Source organism: Meles meles, chromosome 8 (assembly GCF_922984935.1).
Source record: "Meles meles chromosome 8, mMelMel3.1 paternal haplotype, whole genome shotgun sequence".
NCBI classification, from domain to species: Eukaryota; Metazoa; Chordata; class Mammalia; order Carnivora; family Mustelidae; genus Meles; species Meles meles.
The window spans coordinates 29224010-29246314 of record NC_060073.1 but is presented as its reverse complement, the minus strand read 5'-3'; the positions used below and the strand labels follow the sequence as shown (position 1 = coordinate 29246314).

Here is a 22305-nt window from a genome sequence, read left to right as displayed (position 1 = left end):
GGGGGTAGTGGTAAAGGGTCCTGACCTGACCACCCAAGCTCTCTTGTGCCCACAGGCAAGACACTTAACTCTTCTGATTTCTGGTTTCGTCATCTGTGAAACACTCCTTAGGGCTCTTCTGGCATTAATCATTACCACATGTAAAGAAAATGGCGGAATCCACCAAGTACCAGCTCCCTTTCTCCATTTCCAGATTTTTTCACTCAAAGAAAGGCATTTGCATGATCATGAGGGAAGGTTATCTCTGCAATGATCTTTTATAAAAAGATCAGTCTCTAATGGTGGATTTCAGGCCTCAGACATAAGCCCAAGAAGAGACAGGTAATGTAGACAAGAGTAGTATGCCATTTCCGGGGGTTCAAGGAGCCAAGGGGCAGAGCACTCTGGAAGTGAAAGTCACAGGGGAAACACAGTTCATTTCAATAGCTTCCTCGGTCTTTCCTCCTGTGTGGAAAGGCCCCTGGTTATCACACAGCAACTCTGTGGTGAAATTTAGCACACATGTATTGAGCTCCGACTGATCCTAAAGTATTGCCAATGCCCTCACTTCCCTTTTGTCATCCTCTCCACCAAAGCCCCACTCCTTTGTCTCCTTCATCCCATTCCCTCCCAATCCTTCCACCCATAAACCACTGTGGAATCTCAGCCGCCATGATGACCACCTCGTCTGACAGACACCATGAGAAAAGCTGCCTTGGGGCTAGCACAGGCTCCCAGAACAACTGAGCTAGTGCAGAGGACCCACCTCCAGCCCCTGAGAGAGGCTAGCAGCAACAGAGAAGAGGCTATTTTGCTTACTCTTCACCTTCCCTCTAAAGGTACTTTGGGAGCATTTCCCTGGCGATGAGGATCCAGTCAGGAAGATCATGACCTTCCTTGCAGCCCTCCCGAGGTGTACAGATTACTTCTGGGGAGCACTTCTCTATTCTAACCTAAATCTTGACAACAGGCAAGCTCTGTGGAGAGGTGAGTCTTCCTTCCAGCTTGCCAGATGTCATTCCCTTCAGTCACGGGCATGTTTTTCCCTTCGGAAGGGCGAAGGGAGGGGGAAGGAACTGTTGTTTTAGAGGCAGGAAACTCAAATGCACTGAAGATGGATTTTGGCTCTTAAAATCTATGCCAATAGATGTCAGAACAATTGCCCCTGCCATGTAGAGAAGTTTAAAAAAACTGTGTGGCCACTTTGGCCTTGGACCTCTGTGTCCCTGACATTGAACCCAACAGCATCCCCCAGCCCCTGTCGCTTAGCTCCAAGACTGGACAGGAAACATCAGTGCATACCACACAGAACATCAGAGACTGAGTAGGCCCTTAGCAAGGATTGATTCCCATCTCCCTGTTGGGGGCCATCTGGCTAGACTTGCCCCGAGAATGGGCAGTGAGTGTCTTACAGTATGAAAATGCCCTTCACTGGTAAATATACTGGGAAAGATAGCTGAGCTATGTGGACACAGTCAAGTTCGAACTTCTCTGCATGGCCATGCCAGGTTTCCATTTTGCCCCCCCTTTCACCAGACCCTGCCTCCCACTCTGTGCTCCAGTATTACTAAACCACTCATAGGTCCTTACACTGTTTGCTGCCTCAGTGCCTTTGCACAGGCAGGCCTTGGCCTTGACTGAAATGCCCTGCTTCCTCCCCTATCTATATCTACCTACCAGTTACAATTCAGCTCAGCTCTCACTGCCTTCTTGAATACGGCCATGATGAAGAATGTAGCAGCCTCCCAAACCAAGCCAAACTGGACTCAAATCTCTCCTCACTCTCAAGTCACTTTGCCTCCCTATACCTCAGTTTCCTCATCTATACACCAAGAGTAATAATACCAAACCCTCAGGGTTGTTAGAAAGTGGAAGATGTAAAATGCTTGGTGCTGTGGCTGGCATCTAGTACCCAGGCAAATTCAGTCGCCATGTTCATTATTGCCTGATTCCTCCATTCTGCCCTTCCATCCAAGACTGGGGTGAGTGCCTCTTTCTAGCACATCCTTTTATTGTGTGCTCTATTTTTTTAAAGATTTCTTTCTTTATTTTAGAGCAAGGGTGAGAGCGAGAGTAAGAAAGAGAGACCACACCAGCAATAGCTGGAGGGGCAGGGGCGAGAGAGAGAATCTCAAGCAGACTCCCCTCTGAGCACATAGCCTGACGTGGGCCTCCATCCCAGGACCATGAGATCATGATGTGAGCCAAAATCAGGAGTCAGATGCTCAATTGACTGTGCCACCCAGGCGCCCCTACATGAGCTATTCTCATCTACTTTATTGAGTTATAATTTACATAAGGTAATAGGCACTCATGCTAAGTGTGTGGTTTGATGAGTTTTGACAAACGTAGACACCTGTGTGTACCTGTGCCTATGAAACATTTCTACCACCTGAAATGATTTCCTTGTGCCCCTTCCCAATTAGTCTCTTCACCCCGTCCATGCCCAGGCAACCACTGATCTCTTTTTATTGCCAAGATTATATTGCTTTTCCTGCAGCTTCGTAAAAATGGGATCCTCTGTGCTTTGTTCATTCAGCCTAATGTCCCGGGACTCCCCGTGCATCCGTGGCAGGTTCCTTATTGCTGGGCTTTTCACTTTGTATTGTAATTTATCTGATGCCTCCACTAGACTGTGAGGTCCTCAGCATGCTTTTTTCACCTTCTGTTCCCAATGAGGCACTCAGTAAATGTCAGAGGGAAGGAGGGAGGGAAGAAGTTGTCATGGGGACTTGCAAAGACCTTGGCTGCAACCTTGCATCTGGTGCAGCCCCCGGAGGCTGGACTCACATCCCCAGCCCAGCCCCCTCGGCAGGCACTTACAGAAGCCAGTCCACGGCCACCAGCAGGCTGATGTCCTCCGTCGGCAGGCCCACAGCCGTCAGGATAAGGAGCATGGTGACAAGGCCCGCGCTGGGGATACTGGCTGCACCGACGCTGGCCAGCGTGGCCGTGAGGCTGAGCGAACAGAGAAGACCGGGTCAGGGGAAGAGAGAGAGGACTTGGCAAGACCATCCCTGGCTTCAATTTTCCCGGCAGTCATAAAATTTCTTTTGTTTCTCAAAGAACAGAGAAATCTAGAGTGCCAGCACCTGGGAATTAGGATCTCCTTGGATTCTACTCAGCTGTGGTGGGAGTTTATAAATTCAGGGATTGTAGCCTTCTGCTCAGCAGGACAGCCAATTAGCCTAACATATCACAGGGCTCAACTAAGGTAAGCATCGCTCTCAAGCAGGCAGGGAAATAATAAAGAAGGAAAACAAATCACCCTAATCCTCCCATGGGAATACCACTGCATTCATTTCTGCTTACGCCTTTATGTCTCTGGGAGCCCCAGAGACATCTGGACTCCATGGCAAGAGTCTGAGGAGGCCACTGCCAATGTTAACATGAGAACTCAGAATAGCAAATATCCAGACCCGATTGAGTGGACATCGGGGGAACAAATCAACAGATTCCAAATGACATTAAGCTTCAGACGCCTGGACATTTCACCATGGACTGGAAAATACATTATTCAGAAAGAAGGCGCCAAGGAGAGATAATGCAATAACAGGAGGTTTTCCTTCTAAAGCCTCTCATCATTTGCAAAGCCAAGAGCACACCCAGTACCGTTTTGAAGTTGTCTCTGGAAGAGGGTTCAATCTAGGGTTCAAGTGCCTTGTCTAGACACCAGGGGGTCTCTGTGGCCCAGCAAAGGGCAGTCGCTTTTTCCTCCTCTTTTCTCATGCCATTTCTGAACGTTGTCATTTCTAAATGGAAAGATGCTTCTGAAAATGTAGATTCCCAACTTGCTTTTGTGGGCACAGTGACGAAAAAGTGGGTGCTTTATTTGTAGTTAGACAAAGCTAGGGTTTCTAGAGTAGGTCCTCGAGCTCCAAACTAAGAGTCGGGCTCCCAAACTGGTTTAACTGATCTCAGACCATTGCTGTGACCAACCACAGAATCCTGGGTCTTACCATGGGGAGGGACCTAAATTTACCTAATCTTACATATGAGGACAGGAAGACCCTAGGAGGTTCTGTGGTTTGCACTGGTCTTTCCATACTGCCATCCTTCCAGGTGTAGGACACCTCCCCTAGGTGGGATCAACAGAACCCATCTGTACTCTTCTGCCCCCATCAATGTGGCGCTGCTATCAAGGCTTAAAGAACTCCATTTTTTTTTTTTTTTTTGGTCCTTCTGGGTCATGGGAGGTTAGAGTATAGAGTGGGTATTGATGAAGATTATGGAAGGGAACAACCTGAATTCGAATCCCAGCTCTGTCACTTATTAACTACAGGACTTTGAGCAACTTACTTTACCTCCTTGTGCCATGATTCCCTTATCTTTAAGAAAGCGTCATCAGGAGCTAATAAACAGAAAGCACACAGAAGAGGCCTGACACATTGCAAGCCCCCAGTAAATGTGAACCGTTCCTGTTATCAGGAAGTCTGGGCAGGGTGAGGCCGCTTTGCAAATAAAAACTTCCCTAAAGCCCCGAGAGTTAGAAGGTGGGACTTCTCTGCCATTTCCCTGGCATGGATAGAACATCAGGAAAGGGGGACTTGCCAAGTTCTAACAGTCAAGGCCTCAGCCGTTTTATTTACAACATCAGTTGCTTCTGTTATGAGTCATTCTTATACATCCCTCTGCGCTGTGGCCCCATGGTCTGGGCCCCTGTGGGCTGCGAGACAAAAGCCTATAAAGGATATTCTTCCTGCAAGCTGGTCCCCTACTCTCCCTTCAGCCTGCAACAGCTTCCCGGGGACAGTGATCTCTCCTCCATCTCTCCATCCCTTTCCGCTTTTCCCGTCCTTCCGCTCCCTGGCTCACTTCTCCAGGGCTGGTTCTTGGACGCAGTACAGAGCATGACACACACATTGTCACAGCAGAGCCTCACAGTAACCCTGCAAGGTACATATGGTTGCCTCTGCTCTCCACGGGGGAAACCACGAACCGAATGGATGGAGAAACATTGAACTGCTTGGCCACCATCTGCTGGGCTCGGGACACTCATCTGCTTGATTCCAATGCTGTGTGGGCCCCCGATGCCCCCATCCCCGATCCCTCCAACACGGAAAACTCTGCATTAATCAATCCCAATCATTGGTCGCCAGTCCATCCTCCCGTCTCTTAAGTTTTCATCTAACGGTGTGAACTTGGTGGTAAGTGTGGCTGCCCTCGGGGCCAAGAATTCAGGGACCAGAAATCATCTCACTTGGCTTCAAAAGGAGGGATTTTCCTTTTGTTGGTCTCTGAGTTTTAAAGCAAGAGAGGTTGGCAGTCTTATGTGCATTCTGTGACCACGTGACTCAGAAGGCGTGATACCCGGATCTGAAGCACGCTTTCCCTGAGTGACATCATGGCACTCACTACACCACCGTCACATTCTTCTTTCGTATTCTAGAAGTACTGAATGTTATTGAGCATCACTAATACAGTAATACTAGTAGCTAACATTTATTGACAGGTGAGTATGTCCCAGGGATAATACACTTAACCCCCTAGGATGTCCCCAATATACCCAATGAGGAAACTGAGCCCCCCTATAGTGCTGCTATGGACTGAGTTGTGTCCCCGCACTATCAAATTCATTTGTCCAAGCCCTAATCTCCAAGGTGATGGTGTTTGGAGGCAGGGCCTTTGGCGGGGTGGGGGGGTGGGGGGTTGGGGGGTGAGGGGTAAGGGGCGGTGGTAAGGAGGTCATGAGGGTGGTGCCCTCATGAGGGGATTAGCTCTTATCAGAGGAGACCTACAAAAGCTTGCTCACTCTTTCTCCACCTGCCAAGGAAAGGCCAGAGCAAACAGCAAGAAGGGCAACACTAGCCAGGAAGAGGACAGTCACCAGGAACTGAGTTTGCCAGCATTTTCATTGCGGACCTCCCAGTCTCCAGAACCGTGAGAAATCAATGTCTGTTGTCTAAGCACCCGTGGGTCTGTGGTATGCTGTTATAGCAGCCTGAGCTAAGACAAGTCCTGTGTCTCACAGCGTGGCTGTAAGCATTCAAGAAATTAGCAAATGCAAGTAAGTGTGATCTGTAAGTTTACAGAGAAGCAATGCATTGTTAATTATCTCTTGGGAAAGCGTTCTTCCTAAATTTCTTCAAGGATGAATACATAGGGTAAAAACAGATTTAGTAAAACGTACGTATCTAAATTTGCTACTTAGTTGTAATAAAATGGTTTCTGTTGTATTGAGAAATCTCTTCCTTCCAGTGTTTGGTTATTTCTGCCATCACCCTCTGAAATGCTGAAGGGAACAGATTTTAAAGAAAGGAAACGTGGAGTCAGAGTCAGCTGATGTCGGCGCCTGTTACAGCCCTCCTGGCTCATTAACGGGGTAGCCTTCACCAACCACCCTGTCCCTGGAAGCCTGTGCTTCCCAATCTATTAAATGGATGTAGAAGTCACTGCCTTGCAACATCACAGGATTGTTAAAAATCACGTAATACCAAACTTCCAAACCAATTTCACATGTGCAATACAAACAGAAGGCCCAAGTATGAGTCTGCTTCTTTCCTGTCACAATATTTTCCCTTTGAGACTGCCAATAACTCCCCTTCTGTGTTATTTCCTTCATCATTCTTCCACCAGGGGACCTGAAATTCAAGCGGCCCCATCAAATGGAGTTAGTGTGGAAGGGGGGAGGACAAAAGGTCATTTCAGTGCCTCCTCCACCCAATCCCCACTCACCTCACAGTCACAATCTGGCCTCCATCCAGGACAACACCGTTCATCTGGGCAATAAAGATGGCGGCCACCGCTTCATAAAGGGCTGTACCGTCCATGTTGATGGTTGCTCCGACTGGGAGGACAAATCTGGTCACGCGCTTATCGATTCCCAGATTTTCTTCCAGGCAACGGAAGGTAACAGGTAAAGTTCCAGCACTAAGGAACCAAGAGAGAGAAACACAAGAGTTTATATCTGCTGTAGAGAAGCAGGACAAAACTCAAACTGAAATGCCACCACAAAGTGTTTGTTCTTTGTTCCAATCAAGCAATGTGACATGAAAAAAACAGTGCCCAGAGCCAAATTAGAGACCAGCTGTTTGGCGTTTCAAATTCAGTCTTATTAAGATGCTCATAAGTAGCAAGCTCTTTTTGTTGGTTTTTGAGATCTATTTAGAACTTTAAATTCTTGTTCCTTTGATCAGTGTGTCCCTCTTATATTAAAGACCATCTGATTACCCACATTCATTGAGCTGCAAAAAAAACAACGTGTCAGAAAACAATAAGCTGTCAACAGTGAAGTGGAAAGAGAGATTTTTGAATGACCCGTAATTTCATGCTGGAAACACTTTCCAACAAGATGACTACATGGGCTGCCTCCAGACTCTGGGAATTGCCCTGAGCTAATTTTGAGAAAGCTGGACAAACATGTGAAACACCATTTAGCCTGAACCTGAGCTTCTAGAAATTCACTAGGGACCCTCACAGACACTACAACTCCCTAATACGTGGTCACTGGCCAACTGTACAGTCTTTGCAACAATATAGAGCAAAAAGCATATAGTCTGACTAGCTAATTAAAGACTCGGTGTGGACAGAGTGACTCTCCCACTCTCATCCCAGGCCTGGGACGGGAATTCATCACCACATGACCCAGCCTCAAGGGCCAGAACTCCTGACATGTTTGTGTGTCTTTTAAATTAGGAGACCTGTAAGGATAAAAGTTGCTGACGGCCAAAATATTATTTCCATGTGGAGAGAGGCGCGTGGGGGGGGGTAGGTGGATTTGCTTCAAAATTTAAGTAATATGGAAAGAAACGTAGAACACCTGAATTGCCATGTGAGTGCTTTGTGGCCCATTCTCTTTGGGGTTTGTTTGTCCTGTTTTATGTTTTGCTTTTGGGGCCTTTTTTTCCATTCAAACCTTAGCAAACTGAATTGGGTGCAGACATACTTTTTTCTGTCATGCATTGACAGGCTTAGTCCCGGTTCCCTCCTTCTACTAGTCAGAATTAGGGCTCCCGCCAAGCTTAACATAGACCCCTGCCAGAGGTTTCCATTACTCCAAGAGTGGGAGAAGCTTTCTATGGCTTCAGAGGAGCTATAGAAAATGCAGATTCCAAGGCCTACTCAGAAACAGAAACCGGAAACTCTAAACTTAGGGTCACCTAAGTCGGCATCTTCTTAAACCACTAACCCACAGGCTCCCAGTAATAACCTTAAGGAAGCCAGAGTCATCTTCTGGGAACATTCTTCGTGATTTCAGGCCAGGGGTCTCATGCCTCCTTCTTCGTCTTAGGTAGAGGAAATGAATGTTTGGAGCCCTCTTGTACCTTCTACCCAGTTGGCTGTCCTAACTGTTTAACGAAACTCCCCCACCCCACCCTTTGTTCGGACCCTTTTGAAGGGTTGGCAGGACACCCTGACTAGTCTGAAACAGCAGCTGTGGTAGGTGGCTGGGATTCTAAATGGTAGAGTCTGAGCACATTTCTGGGAGGACTGGAATATGTCAATTTTTATTATTGTATCCACTTTCCCAAAATGTCATCAAGAGGTCTTCAGATAATTAAACAGATCGGAGAAAATAATTGGTAAATCATGAAAATATTCTCAAAATTCATATATACTCAACCAATCCAAACGGGAACTTGAGAATTTTAACTCTTTCCTGCCCCATCTGACATTCTGACATGGGTTTTTTGGCTCCTGTCTCAATGACCATATGATAGCTTTCAAATATTGCTTATAATAACTAGCAGATACTTGATAGTCTTCTTCTCTTTTCCCAGAGTAGTTTCAACAGCATGGACTGATGTCAGCAGGATGCAGAGAGGAGTGTCCCAGGCTGCCCCCTTCCATCAGTCCTCCCTGACACCAGCCTGTTGAGAAAAGGGAGTCAGCTCCTTCTACTTCTTCCATCAGGGTCCAAGGAGGTAGAAAGAATAGTTAGCTGGCCATCCTGTGGCTTTGTGTTTTTTCCCTCTGGTCATAATGGCAGAGTTAGTTCTAAGTATGTGACTCATGCCACAGATTTTTCTTTAAATGTGTTTTCTTTTAACAAATGAAATTCCACATCCCGGCAAAAGCCACAGTTTAACCAAAGATTAATTCACTTGAAATACAGGGTAAGGAGGAGAAATGTGTCTAGCATTCATGGCCTTGGCCAGATAACCCAAGCATCTGTCTGATTTAAATATGAAGTTGGGGGGCGCCTGGGTGGCTCAGTGGGTTAGGCCGTTGCCTTCGGCTCGGGTCATGATCTCAGGGTCCTGGGATCGAGTCCCGCATCAGGCTCTCTGCTCAGCAGGGAGCCTGCTTCCCTCTCTTTCTCTCTGCCTGCTTCTCTATCTACTTGTGATCTCTCTCTGTCAAGTAAATAAATAAAATCTTAAAAATAAATAAATAAATATAAACTTGGGCTACCCATATGCCTTTAGGATTTACTTTATCTAATTAAAAGTACTGGGGAAACTGTCTAGACATTCAAAGGAAAGGTAATAATATTTTTTGAAAGATTTAAAGATCAAAACCACAAGGGCATTGGAAGAAAATATAAGGTAATATTTTATCATTTTTGGTAGTGATTTTCCTGAGGAAAAAAATCGAAATTCCAAATACTAAATGAAAATACTGACGACTTCAATGATAAACAAATTGAAAAACTTCTAGGGGCAAAAGCATGACAAATTTTCAAGACAAGTGTCAGACAGAGAGGAACATCATTTGCAACATGGGACACATGAGTTAATATTTTTATACATGAAGAGAGTTAAAGCCAATCAGGAATGGATGCATTCCCCAATAGGAAATGACCATCACAAACAATTCACAAGGTCAGATAGAGGAGGGGAAGATGGTCAATAAGAAGGCGAAGAGATGTTTCCCCTCACTAATAATCAAAGAAATGCAAAATCAGTGAGATCATTTTTTGCCAATAAGATTGAAAAATTAATAAAGTGATAATATCTAGTGCTGGTGAATAGATGGGAAAAGGCAGTCTCACACACCCCATTAGTACGGACCTACACTAACGACTTTTTTGAGCAGCAAGCTGGTGGTACGTTTTCAAACATACAGTGTACTTACCACTGGACTCAGAAATTCTACTTCTATAAATTATCCTGAGGGGATCATCAAACAAGCTTACAGAGATGTGTTTATAAGGATGCTTGTCACAGCCTTGCTTTAGTAAACACACTTTACATGTATATCACACAGTGGAGGTGGGGTTGTGTTGTGGCACCCACAGGGTATTATTACGTCATTTAAAAAGAGTGGGGAGATCATATTGACAGAACTTTTATGATAGGTTGACTGGTGATAGCAATTTATAACACCTATACATGGTACGAACTGGAAAAATATAGAACTATTAAGATTAACTAAAAGGGTTACTATTAATTATTCCTGGGTAATAGAAGAACTGGTAATGTTCATTTTCTTCTTCAAAACTCTATTCACTGTCTGGCTTTTTTCACAATGGGCAAACACCACACTCATAAACAGAAAACAAATATAAAACTAAACATATTGTTCGGGGGGATGGAATTTTACTTTTTCTCCAAAGAGAGGGGGATCTTTATGGATAAAGATACTTATCCATATGAAATATATCAGACCAAGAGGGACAAAGGAAATTTTGGGGTGTTTCCCTTCATCTTGGGAAACTGAATGCAGAATCTAGATCCCCGGGATTATATATATATATATTTTAGCATCTTCTGAAATCCCACATTCTACTCCTACCAAAATCTCACTGATGTGCAAGATGGAAGTATAAATTTGGTTTCTCAGGTGGTCACCACTATTGGCCTGTCGGGAAAAGGTGACTGCCTTCTCAGTAGCCTTGGGACAACTGTCATGCTGTGTCACAACAGAGTGGCCATCCCACCTGCAGAGCATGGTCACAGGCTCGACAACAAGGACCTTCCACCTGTGACTCCAGAGACAATGCTGAGCTAGTGGTTGCAGAGTTGGCTTGCCTCCCTCCCACCTGCCTCTCAGTCTTAGTTTCATGACCCTAGTTTTGTGCAGAAATACCAGTAACTAGTGCGGGCTGAAACAATAAAACTCTTCTAATCTTTGAAATTCTAAATTGCCAGGTGTTTCTTATGTATCTGTTTTTGTTTGTTTGTTTTTGCTAAATTCAGTCTCAGAAGATATCTAAAAAATATATTTTTTTCCTCCGTGTATCTCTGGAGTCCTCACTGGCTTCAGATGCCTGGGAACTTAGTTAACGAAGAAGGAACAGATTCTCAGTCAATGTCAAGTTGAATCAATGCCAACCTGATTTTCTCAAAATCACTGGGGCAGAATGGTCCACTAGAAGTTCATACAGAAGTCACAGACTTGACTGACTTCTGGTTTGGTTTTTTAAAAAACATCTCACTGAACACATTTGCCATGAAAAAGCTCACTTTTTCTACTTTTGAAAAATGACTCCAAAGGAGTGATCTTTTGTGATAGCATTTTTCAAATCACAGGTGAGAGAATTTCTTAAATAGCTTAACATCCTGATACATCCTTTTGGAAAACATTTAAAATGAAATCAATACTAGGTATGCCAAATTAGACAGGCAGATAAACAGCATGCATTCGTCTGGGAAATTTAATATTAAGTATTTCCAGGATGGTTGCTTATCAGCAAACATGTTCATCAGAAGGCTCCTGAGTTCCTAGGAGCCAAAAATACATAACAGTTACCTTTTTCAGAAGTATTTTAATAATACGTGAAACTCATTCCCGTTGAACTTTATGATGAAAGAGTTTTGCAAAGGGGAAGTGGCAGAGAGGGGAAAGGAATGAGCAGAGAGAAAGAAAGGTGATTTCTTATGTTCTCTACCTGGAAGCGGTACCCAGGGCAGTGATCCAAGCTTGGAAAATGCCAGCAAAAAAGGAGAAAGGGTTTTTCCTGGTGACTACAAAGTAAATCAAGGGGAGAAAGATGCCCCCATGGATGATGAGGCCCACGATCACCGTGATCATGTACATCCCCAGTTGCCTAGCAACCACTTCCAAGTCCTTGATGGCAATGATCTTTCCACAGATTAGGCAGGCGATACCCAGAGGAGAGTACCTGGAAAACATAAAAGAAAAACAAACAAGAAAAAAAAAAAAAAAACCATTGAAGACATCCTTCTGGAATTCACAACTTCTATCTGGGCCTTACATGTACCATACCCTGAGGAAAACCCTTCCTATTTCTGGACCAAGAGTTTCACTGGAGGAATTCCATAGCTGCGAGATTCCATAGCTGCTCTCCTTCACTTCAGACTAACTGCATCATCTGAAATCTCATGAGTGGGTCCGGTGATTTTCAGGAAGAGCAGATGCAAGCTTTACAATCCCCCAGGTAAGTACCAAGCTGGAGAGGCACAGAATCTTCGAGCATCTTGTTTGGTCTCCCTGTCCCCTTCAACCTTGTCCTTGAAAACTAGGAATCCATTTTTTTTTTAATATTTTATTTATTTATTTAACAGAGAGAGAGTTAACAAGTAGGCAGAGAAGCAGGCAGAGAGAGGGGGAAGCAGGCTCCCTGCTAAGCAGAGAGTCTGATGTGGGGCTCGATCCCAGGATCCTGAGATATTGACCTGAGCTGAAGGCAGAGGCTTAACCCACTGAGCCACTCAGGTACCCCTAGGAATCCATTTTGAGCTCCCCAGAAAGCTCATGAGAGTTTCACCCACCTCTAAGCTGGTGTTGGTAAATTTGCTTTGTTTTTACCTTGGACGATAGGAAGCTTATTAAAATATGAGAGAGAGAGAGAGAGAGGGAGGGAGCAAAAAAGAGAGACCTGCCAAGACAAGAAAACCCTCTGAGCCAGAGAGTCCATTTAGAGAGACGTGGTTTTATTACTTCTCAGTCTGAAAGTATTTCTTTCCATCCTTGTCTTACCAGGGACCCTGGCTTCCCTGCCCCGTGTCTCAGGCAATACAGTCAGACCTCTGCACACGTCCCCTCATTTCATTTTTACCACAACCCTGAAATCAAAGTATCATTATTCTTATTTGGCAAACGAGGAAATTGAGGTTCAGAAAAGTTAAGACCAGTCCAAGACCACAAAACCAGGAAGTAGGAGGAGAACAGTCTCAGTGCCTATGACTCTCCGAGGGTTGTTTTCCCCTCCCCCAGCCAAACCACTTTCCTTTAATGAGCAATCGGAGCTCTTTGTCCTTACAGCTTTCCATATACCGATTTATTCTACGGAAACTTCTTTCATGCTTCTATCTTATTATTGTTTGATCGGGAGCTTGGCAACAACTTACTGCTGTCCTCACTTGTGAGGGCCCTAACCGTGCTCTCTTTCCTCTTGAGTATATTTTTCCCATGTTGGGCAACAGCCTTTTTTTATTGCCCAATCTGGTAGTGGTTGAAGCAGAAACTGGTTCGGCCTGCCACACCTTCCGATTGGAAAGAAAATGTTTGAGGGGGAAGTTGATACTTTTGTAAGAATTATGAACGTATTTGAGAAAAAGAATGGGGGAAATGAAGTCCCAACATAAGGGCCCCCACTGAGGTAACAGAGTCAGCAAAGGGAAACAGACAGCCCAGCCAGATTTGCGGGTGTTTTCTGTTTATCTGTTTGTTTATGTTTTTGTTTTTTGCAATTGTGCCTTTCCTGGGTAAAAAAAGATGTGGGTAGAAGTTCCTGGGGTGGCTCAGTCGGTTAAGTGTCTGCCTTTGGCTCAGGTCCTGATTCCAGTGTCCTGGGATTGAACCCCTGCATCAGGCTCCCTGCTCAGTGGGGAGCCTGTTTTTCCTTCTCCTTCTGTCTGCTGTTTCCCCTGCTTGTGTTCTCTCTCTCTCTCTCTGTGTCAAATAAATAAATAAAATCTTAAAAAAAAAAAGAGGGGGCAAAGGAGAATTATATATGCAATTACGTAAGACATGGAGCTTGCCCAGCCACATGACCCTTGTAGTGATTTAGTCCCATTTTATAGATGTACAAGTTGAAGCTTAGGCTAACTCCAACCTCACGGGATTGCTGTGAGGATTGCATATTTGAGCATGCATATGTGTGCCCTGTCAAAGTCCCTCCCCCGTCCCTGTGAGCACCAGTCTGACTGCTGACCAAGGAATCCTCTACGTTCTGTGGTCACACATGTACACCATGTCCTCTCCCCCACCATTCTTAAAGAGCCAGGTCTGCGTTAATGTGGCTTTCTAAACCCATGCATAGACTACTGCCAACCAATGGCAGATGTTTTTATGAGCAAAATATTTTGTCAAGAGGAACCTTCTGAAAGAGCTGATTGGTAAATGACAAGAATTAGTGAAAACCTTAGAATAACTCTCTTCTCTGATGAGTATCCAGCCTGTAGCCTCCACATCTTTCCCCTGGGTGAAGGCTGGCAATGTTGGAGGGCTGTTTCTGCAGGCATGAAGGAGCTATGTCCTTAAACCCTTGGATTTCCCACCATTTTACATTCTCCTGATGCACCCATGGTCACAACATCTCTTAGATGAGTGGGGTTGTCTCAGAGGCCAGGCCTTTGTGCCAGGAAGTTGTAAGTAACTGAGCACAATGCACTTTCCCATAAAGCCAACAAGCATTTATCTTCATAAGCCACGAGATCAATTCTTTCCCAAGCACCAACCACCCTTTAAAGATGTCCAGTAAAACACAAACACGAGCTGTTCTGGGTGACATTCGATTTCCCTGCTTTTCTGGGACATGCAATTTGCAGAATAGAGAAAAAGGATTTTCAAGGCACTTTGCCAAGCAAGACCAGCTATCTAGTCCCCCTGGAGAACACATTTGAGCCAGAGCCAAATGGATCAGAGAGAGGAAACATGTTTCCTCCGGAGCACTCAGCTCACTAGAAGAAACGTGAGTTTCCAAGGTCAATGAAGAATGTTACTCAAAGGCCAGAAGGTAGAGTGTCAGGGCAAATAAATATGGTGAGCAGGAATGAAACGCCTTGGTCTCCAGAACAGGAATGAGCATTAACTCGAAGAAGGAAAGAGCCTTTGTCCTCAATGGTGTCTTCTAGGGTCTTCTAGGGTCCCTGCACCTGTGTTCAAAATGAGTGGCTTAATCTTCCACTCAGGAGCTGGAGTTTCTGAGCTCCTGGGTTTCTACATAATTATCTCATTGAAAATGACACTCTGTGGAAAAGAAAGGGCAAATGCCCAGGATTCGAGGTCACCACACAAAGCTCCTGAGATGACACAAGCAATCAAAGCCATAAACCGCAGTGCATGAAGAGGCTGAAGACTCCAGTAAGTTTCTGAAGGCAAATGGTGCCCAGGAATAACTGGACCCGCTTCTAAATTAGAAGGACATGATTGCAGAGTGGGAAGAGAAAAAATCTTCCACACTGCTGTTGGGTTGCTTGTATCTGTAGCTCTGAGCACTGGTCAAAGCCACTGATTAATCTAAGACTGGCCTGTCAAGTCTTTTTCTTCCTGTTGCATCAACCATTCTTTCCTCCATCCACTTGGTACCTCTGCCCTTGTCATCTTCAGGTTCCCTCCCACCAAGATGCCCTTGCCAAGACTGCCCTCCACTCCACAAACACAAACTCATACACAGAATTTAACATGCCCAGACCTCAGTGTCTCTGTGCGTTCACAGACACCAGCTTCACAATCAAGTTGGCCTGCCTGGTATCAATGTGGATTCCCCAGGCCCACCACATAACAGTTGAATTAGAATTTCCTAGAGCTGACCTAGGGGGCATTTATATTTTAAACGAGTTCCAGGTAATTCCTGATGTGTTTGGAAACCAGTGTTTCAAGGGCTAAAATCTGCTCTACAACTGATGAAATGCAGATATTACTTGGTTAGCCTCTGGAAACCACTTCCATTAGCCCAACCGATTCAAGACCTTTAGTCTTAACCCATTAAGGTAAATAATTCAGGACTCTGAGTCACAGGACCCATGGTGGATCAGACACTTAGATGGAAATTAGTGGAGGGACTTTCTCAGGCTTGCCATAAAGCCACTCTGGTTCTGTCCCACACTACTATTGGTTGCCAATAGCAACACTAGCCTTCCAGTTTGGGACAGAAGCCAGGAGAGCTAAGAAATGGGAGATTCTGTCAATAGAGAGCTAAATATACATTCTAAGAGTTACCTAGGGGTGTTGACTGCATTCAGGTTCAAAAAGAAACACAACTCTCCATTTTTCCCAGTCCACTTAGATCTAGACAGGTGCCCTGACTATCCAAGGTGTGACTGTGCTCAGAGTTACTTTGTGTGGATTAGAAATTTTTATCAGGATAGGCTGAAAATCAGTATGTAGAGCCTCCAGGCTTGTAGCCTCCTATGGACTTCATTTTTCAAGTCAATAAACCCCAATTCATCATGGTAGCCTGCAAGGCCCTATGGGATCTGCCTCTTGCTCACCTCCCCAACTTCACAGATTTCTACCTCCTCACCAACCAACCACATTACAGCTACTCCTGATCTTCATTCTGATCCTTGAAAACCTTTTACCTGCTGTTACCTCCCCCTGGAAAATTCTCCTCTTGGTTCTTCACAGAGCAACCTCTTTTCATTCTTCAGGTCTTCATCAAAAGTCACCTCCCCAGACAGCCCTCCTGGGTCCTCTGGATCAAGTCTAAGGCATATTTCCATCCCCCATCACTCTCAGTCCCACTGTCCTGGTTACTGATTTTGTAGCAGTGATTACTGTCTGAATTCTGATTTGTTTCCTTTTATTCCTTTAATTCTTCTCCTTTTCCAAAAGAATGTAGGCTCCATGAGGGCCAGAATTTTTCTCTCTCATTCACCATTATATCACCAGCACCTAAAATTATTATTGGCATAGAAGAGGGGCTCAAAATATATTTGTGGAGTGAAAGCAGGGATGGATGGATGGATGGATGGATGGATGGATGGATGGATGGATGATTGGATGGATGGATGGACAGCTGGATGCATGGATGGATGGATGGATGGATGGATGGATGGATGGATGGATGGGTGTTAGTGGTGGTAGATTAACAGGGAGGGAAAATTGAAAGAATGAAGAGATTTCACTTCTCGCTTTGTGTTTCTATAGTGGCGAGAGTATGCAAAGTTTTACTTTCTGTTTAGATTTTCAGATTTGAAAAAAAATATTTTAAAGAAATTTGCAAAAAATGAGGATATGAAAATCATACTGAAATTAAGGGTTTTTCTCTCTTTTTTTGGTGAATCAGAGGACCTTTTAGGCTTCTTGAAGAGTCCATGAACACAGAGAAACAGAGGATATGGATTGAATGATAACAGTAATGATAATCACAAAATAACTGCAATGATAATACTGGTTCATAGACAATGTTTAGGCAGGTCCCAGCACATGAGAAATGCTAGGTAACCATTGGTCACAATTTCATTTAATTCTCACAGCAATCCTAGGAGGTGATTCTATGATCAATCCATTCCGATACGGGCTTTAGGATCTGTCTAACTTGCATAGAGTCACACAGTTAGTAACCAGAGTGTCCTGGATTCACTCTGGTGTGAAGTCGGACAGAAGCTGGATAAGGTGCCATACAATTAATTAATTAGTTAATACGGCACTGTGCAACACTGGGCAAGTTAAGCTCTGTGCTTAGTTTTCACATCTGGAAAATGGGGCTAATAAAACTACCTATTTCTGCTGGGTATTACTGAGACAATTAAGTCAGTTAATGCACGTAAAGCAAGTGGAACGGTATTCAGCATATAGCAGGAATTTGGCAAATCTTAGCTATGATTTAATGACAATTATAATAATAATAATTAGCTCCTCAGTAATAAATAGGTGCAGCACAATAAAAGAGGTAATGTTGAGCACATAGCAAACATTTCGTAACTCTAAGTTATAATTTAGTAATAATCCCTATAACAATAATAGCCACCTCTGCAATGTTTTATTTTGCTATTTTACTATTCTGACTACCACACAGAGAAGAATCCAAAAGAACTGATCATTTAGCTTTGAGGGGGTCAGTTAAAGAGTAATTGAGTGTTTCACCCCAAACCTTCCCACACTATCGTTATCTGGCGCTGACGAGACAGCTAAAGAATGAAGGAAATGTGTAGAAACGGCATCTTGTGTCGTAGAACGCCCTCCTGACTGTTTGTCTAGATGAGGTCACCGAACAGCTGTCAGAAATCTTTCCATAGGCCTTGTCCCTGATTCACAATTGCTCTGCGTCTCCTGGAATTTGATGCTAAATCTTTAGGAGGTTTGGTTTCAGTGAACAGGAAACCTTGATCCACACCCTTCATCCCTGTGGAGAAGAGATCATGCCCTTCATCCCATGACTGACCTCACCTCCTAGATTCTTTTTCTTCATGGGCTCAGTGGAAATGACACAGTCCACATCACTAGTATCATCATACAGAAATATGAACTGAATTTTTAGAGCAAGGATGCTCATTCTAAAAAATTCTAGGAGACCAGGGCAAATCCTAATGTTTACTACCAAGAGGCATATCCTACTTTAGGCATTATCATCTATTAAAGTCTCAGCAACCACAGATGGATCTTAAAGTTTCTAAGCATATTTTTTTAGAGCATCACATTGTGTGTGACTTTAGATTTTCATAGAAAAGAAATATTCAGAAATCGAGGATTGCCTGGGAAGTTGAAGAATCAGCACAACAGACACACACACAATTTTACCGGCATCCTGTGTGTGTTTTAAAAGCACAAAAAGCAATGATCTGAAATAAGCCAAGTCTAGTAAATATGTTTCATGAAATCACAAGGCGCATCTTCTTGATCTGAGGCCCATCAGCTAGCCTACTCACTCCTGAGGGTTCAGTAAGAATTTCTACCAGCACGACACAATGTTTGGTTCTGTGGAGGTAAAAACAATAAGTCAAAAACAGATTTTTGTCCTTGTAAAGTGGGAATAGGGGCCAAGAAGAGGAAGAAGAGAAAAAGAAGGTAGAATTTTAGTGGAAGGTGCCACACAGAAGTAAAAGAAGATCAGAGGAGGATTGGGGAAGGTGGGTAGGCCGGGAGCACACAGAGACAGGGAATCTGTAATCCAGAATTTCTGTGACAGGACACAGATGTCGCTTGATCTAATAATGGTTTTCTTTTTTTCCAGGCAGGCGTACCAGACCATCATAGAGATCTGGAACAAATGCATGTAAAATTCTTTCCATCTGAGGGGCACCTGGGTGGCTCAGTGGGTTAAAGCCTCTGCCTTCAGTTCAGGTCATGATCCCAGGGTCCTGGGATCGAGCCCCGCATCGGGTTCTCTGCTCAGCAGGGAGCCTGCTTCCTCCTCTCTCTCTGCCTGCTTCTCTGCCTACTTGTGATCTGTCTGTCAAATAAATAAATAAAGAATCTTAAAAAAAATCTTTCCATCTGAGAGATATGGGGCACTAGAAAGTTCTGAAGGTGGTATAGCTTCCTTTATAAAGGAATGGATGCCCCTGCTCTCCTGGGCTGCCCTAGAGTTCAGAACCACTGACCATAAACCTACATGAAATGGAGTAGAGATGGTATTCCTTGGATAATTCAAACAAAAAAGCCCCCCAACTATGCATCAAGGATTGTGAAATCAACAGGTACTCCAGCTCCTCTCCCCCACCCAGATACACAGTCTTAAGCAAAGTATTCAACTTCAATATACCTCAGTTTCCTCTTCAGGAAAATGAGAGTCATGATACCATCTTTGCAGGGTTATTGGAGTTACAATAGGTAAGTATTAAGCACTTACCATGGCTCTTCACAGATAAAAGGAAATCAAGAATTGATAGGTTTTTATTGTTCTAATGATTGTGATATTGTACAATCAAGATGTAGTCACTCTAGACCAGAGTCTTCTCTTCTATACAACTAGAGGGTGGAACCACATTTCCAAGAGTACTTATAATTTTAATGTGTCCTCTGTGATATCATTTTGCTTGCATGGCCTGAAAACTGCCTCTTTTTCCTTCTGTCTGAATCAAGAGTCTCCAATACATTGCTTTTGGATCCCAGAATATTCGAGTGGCGGTCCTTCCACACACCCCGGGTCAGGCCATATCATCCCTGGTATCTTGGACTTATCTCAGTGTTTTCTGATACTCCTGGCTTCAGAATTACAAGTTGGTTTTTTCAGCTTGTCCCTCATTTTAATTGTTGTTGTTGTTTTTGTGTTCCCACTGCAGGGATTGGCAAACTTTTTATATGAAGGGTCAAATAGTAAATACTTCAGTCTTTGGGGCTACATGGTGTTGGTCAGAACGACTTGACTCTGCCATTTAGCATAAAGCAATGCTAGATAATATGTGAATGAATAGGTGTGGCCGTGTGCCAATAAAACTTTATCTATGGGCCCTAGATGTGAATTTCCTGTAATTTTCATGTGTGTGAAATATTATTACTCTTTTGATTTTTTTTCCCCCAGCAACATAAAAACATAAAACCTAGTCCTGTAGGCCACTAAATGAGTAGCAGAAAGGATCTGGCCTGAGGATGGGCTGTAGTTTTCCAAACCATTTTCCAGGGGAAGCTCCCAGAAAGAGATTTTCATCCCTTTCTCAAAGTCTTTCTGGAGAGCATTTTGCTTGGTCCACGGCCACCCACTCTCTCCTGCTAGGAAGGATCTATGACCTTCCAAGGATCCCAAGACCTCTGGACACCCCTACCCCCACCACACTGAAGGAAGAACAAGCCTCTTACCACATGATCATGATCACTAACTTCATTACAATCTCATTCAAAATGTTGAAGAATTCCACCATCAGCTTGGCCTGCTCGCCCATCTTCCCCATGGCGATGCCAAAAGCGATGAAAAACCCTATCAGACCTGTTGGGGGAAATCACATTACACAGGAGGACAGATTAGAAATATGTGTTTCTTCTCCCTCCTTCACCATTCCCGACATAGGGAGCCACCTTCTCCCCTGCCTGTTGCCCTGTGAATTAGGCATTCGGTTTCACACTGAAAATACCTTTCTCCTGGATAATTATGGCATCCCCTAACATTTCCCACAACAGCAAGTTGAACTGTCAGTGGTGTTAGTTCCTTGGAGGAAATGAATTCCATTTCATTCTAAACTCAAAAGTGCTCTCTTCTCTCTCCTCCTCACTTATGAAATCATGGGTAAACCAATTCCATAGTACATAGATTAATGAAAGAAGGCTTGTTGGGACTTGGGGATTATCGTGCAAACTTTGGAGCCTACATTAGAACTGCAGAGACCAATTAGCCAAGAAAATCCCTGCCAGGGTTATGTCTATGTTAGTTTGGTGTTATCCTAAACTCATGCATAGCTGGTATGTTTCACTGTAGGAAAATCCTGAGCATAAAAGTATTTTTCTACTGCTACATGCCTAACATGAGAAGGAGGAAGAATGTTGAAAAGTCAAATGGAAAGCAATGAGAAATCAAAAACAGTTGGGGAACCCCAATTGACCCAGTTCGTTTGGATTTAACTTGTTATTAATTCTTCATCATTCTTTTCATGGTCAAATCTGGTAGAATGCTTCCTTTTTTACTGCATTTTTTTGCAATATCATAAAGGCAGAATATAGACTTTATAACTTTCTAGCCCCTTAGCCTCCTTCTCCCTTCACTTGACATCACTTCAGTTCAATCTCAATCCAGCCCCACCACAGCATGTAAGAGCAATCCTAACCCGGGCTGGAAGGATGTGAACAACTCTGTCCCCATCAAATTGCGCTGGGTCCTGAAGCAGCTCCAACACCCAACCTTGGGTCTTATCTCTGTATTGTCTTTGCCTCATTCCCTCCACCTGAGTACCTGTCCTGGGAAGCTGCCATATACTTTGGTTCCTCCAAGTTGGGCCTGGCTTCTCTCTCCCCACAAGATTCCTTCCCCTCACCATTCCTTCCCATTCTTGTCCTCAGAGTCTCACCCCCAGCCTGAAGTCTCACCCAGGCCTACCCAGGGACTAGGGCTCAACATGGCTTACAGACATCCCCATTACTGCTTATCTGAATTTCTGATTCCCAGTCAGGCTGTGCCCTCACCACACTTCTGACCCACGATTGCCAGTCCTGGGGCTCCAATTCTGACTACTTGCATGAACTGTCAGTCAATGCTAGTGTCCCTTTGGCCATAGGACCTTGCTTACCCATCTGACATTTTCTCTGAAATGCAGTATGGCCCATCCCCTATACCCTCTCCTTCCTTCCTCTTGTCTACACCGGCCTTATCCCAGTTTGGCAGACCTAATTGCCAGTCCTCCCTATTATATTCAGTTTCCTATTGTGTCCAGTTCTGCCCAGAGTCTTGAATTATACTGGGAAAATTATAGCATTATAGTTTGATTCTCTTGGGGAGGAATTCTTTTTTCTCTGAACCTCTGACTTTACCTTTTTCCTAGCCCCCCCAAAACCACTCACTTCCCCACACCAAGCACATATCAACTCAGACTGTGCAACTATCCTTCATTGGAGCCTCTCTCTTTACCAAAAAGAACCCAGCACGTGCACCCAGGCTTGTTAATC

At 44.2% G+C, this 22305-nt stretch overlaps 1 protein-coding gene across 3 annotated transcripts in view; it reads right to left on the bottom strand.

Annotated features, from left to right (window-relative positions):
- SLC1A2 (solute carrier family 1 member 2) overlaps positions 1-22305 on the bottom strand; it is a 144693-nt gene that overhangs the window by 22303 nt on the left and 100085 nt on the right. For all 3 annotated transcript variants that reach the window (XM_046014959.1, XM_046014958.1, XM_046014960.1), the window contains exons 6-9: positions 20512-20638; positions 11753-11986; positions 6655-6849; positions 2803-2937 (exon numbers count right to left, since the gene is read on the bottom strand). In XM_046014959.1, the coding sequence (XP_045870915.1) occupies positions 2803-2937; positions 6655-6849; positions 11753-11986; positions 20512-20638 (691 nt within the window). The remainder of the gene's footprint in view (positions 1-2802; positions 2938-6654; positions 6850-11752; positions 11987-20511; positions 20639-22305) is intronic.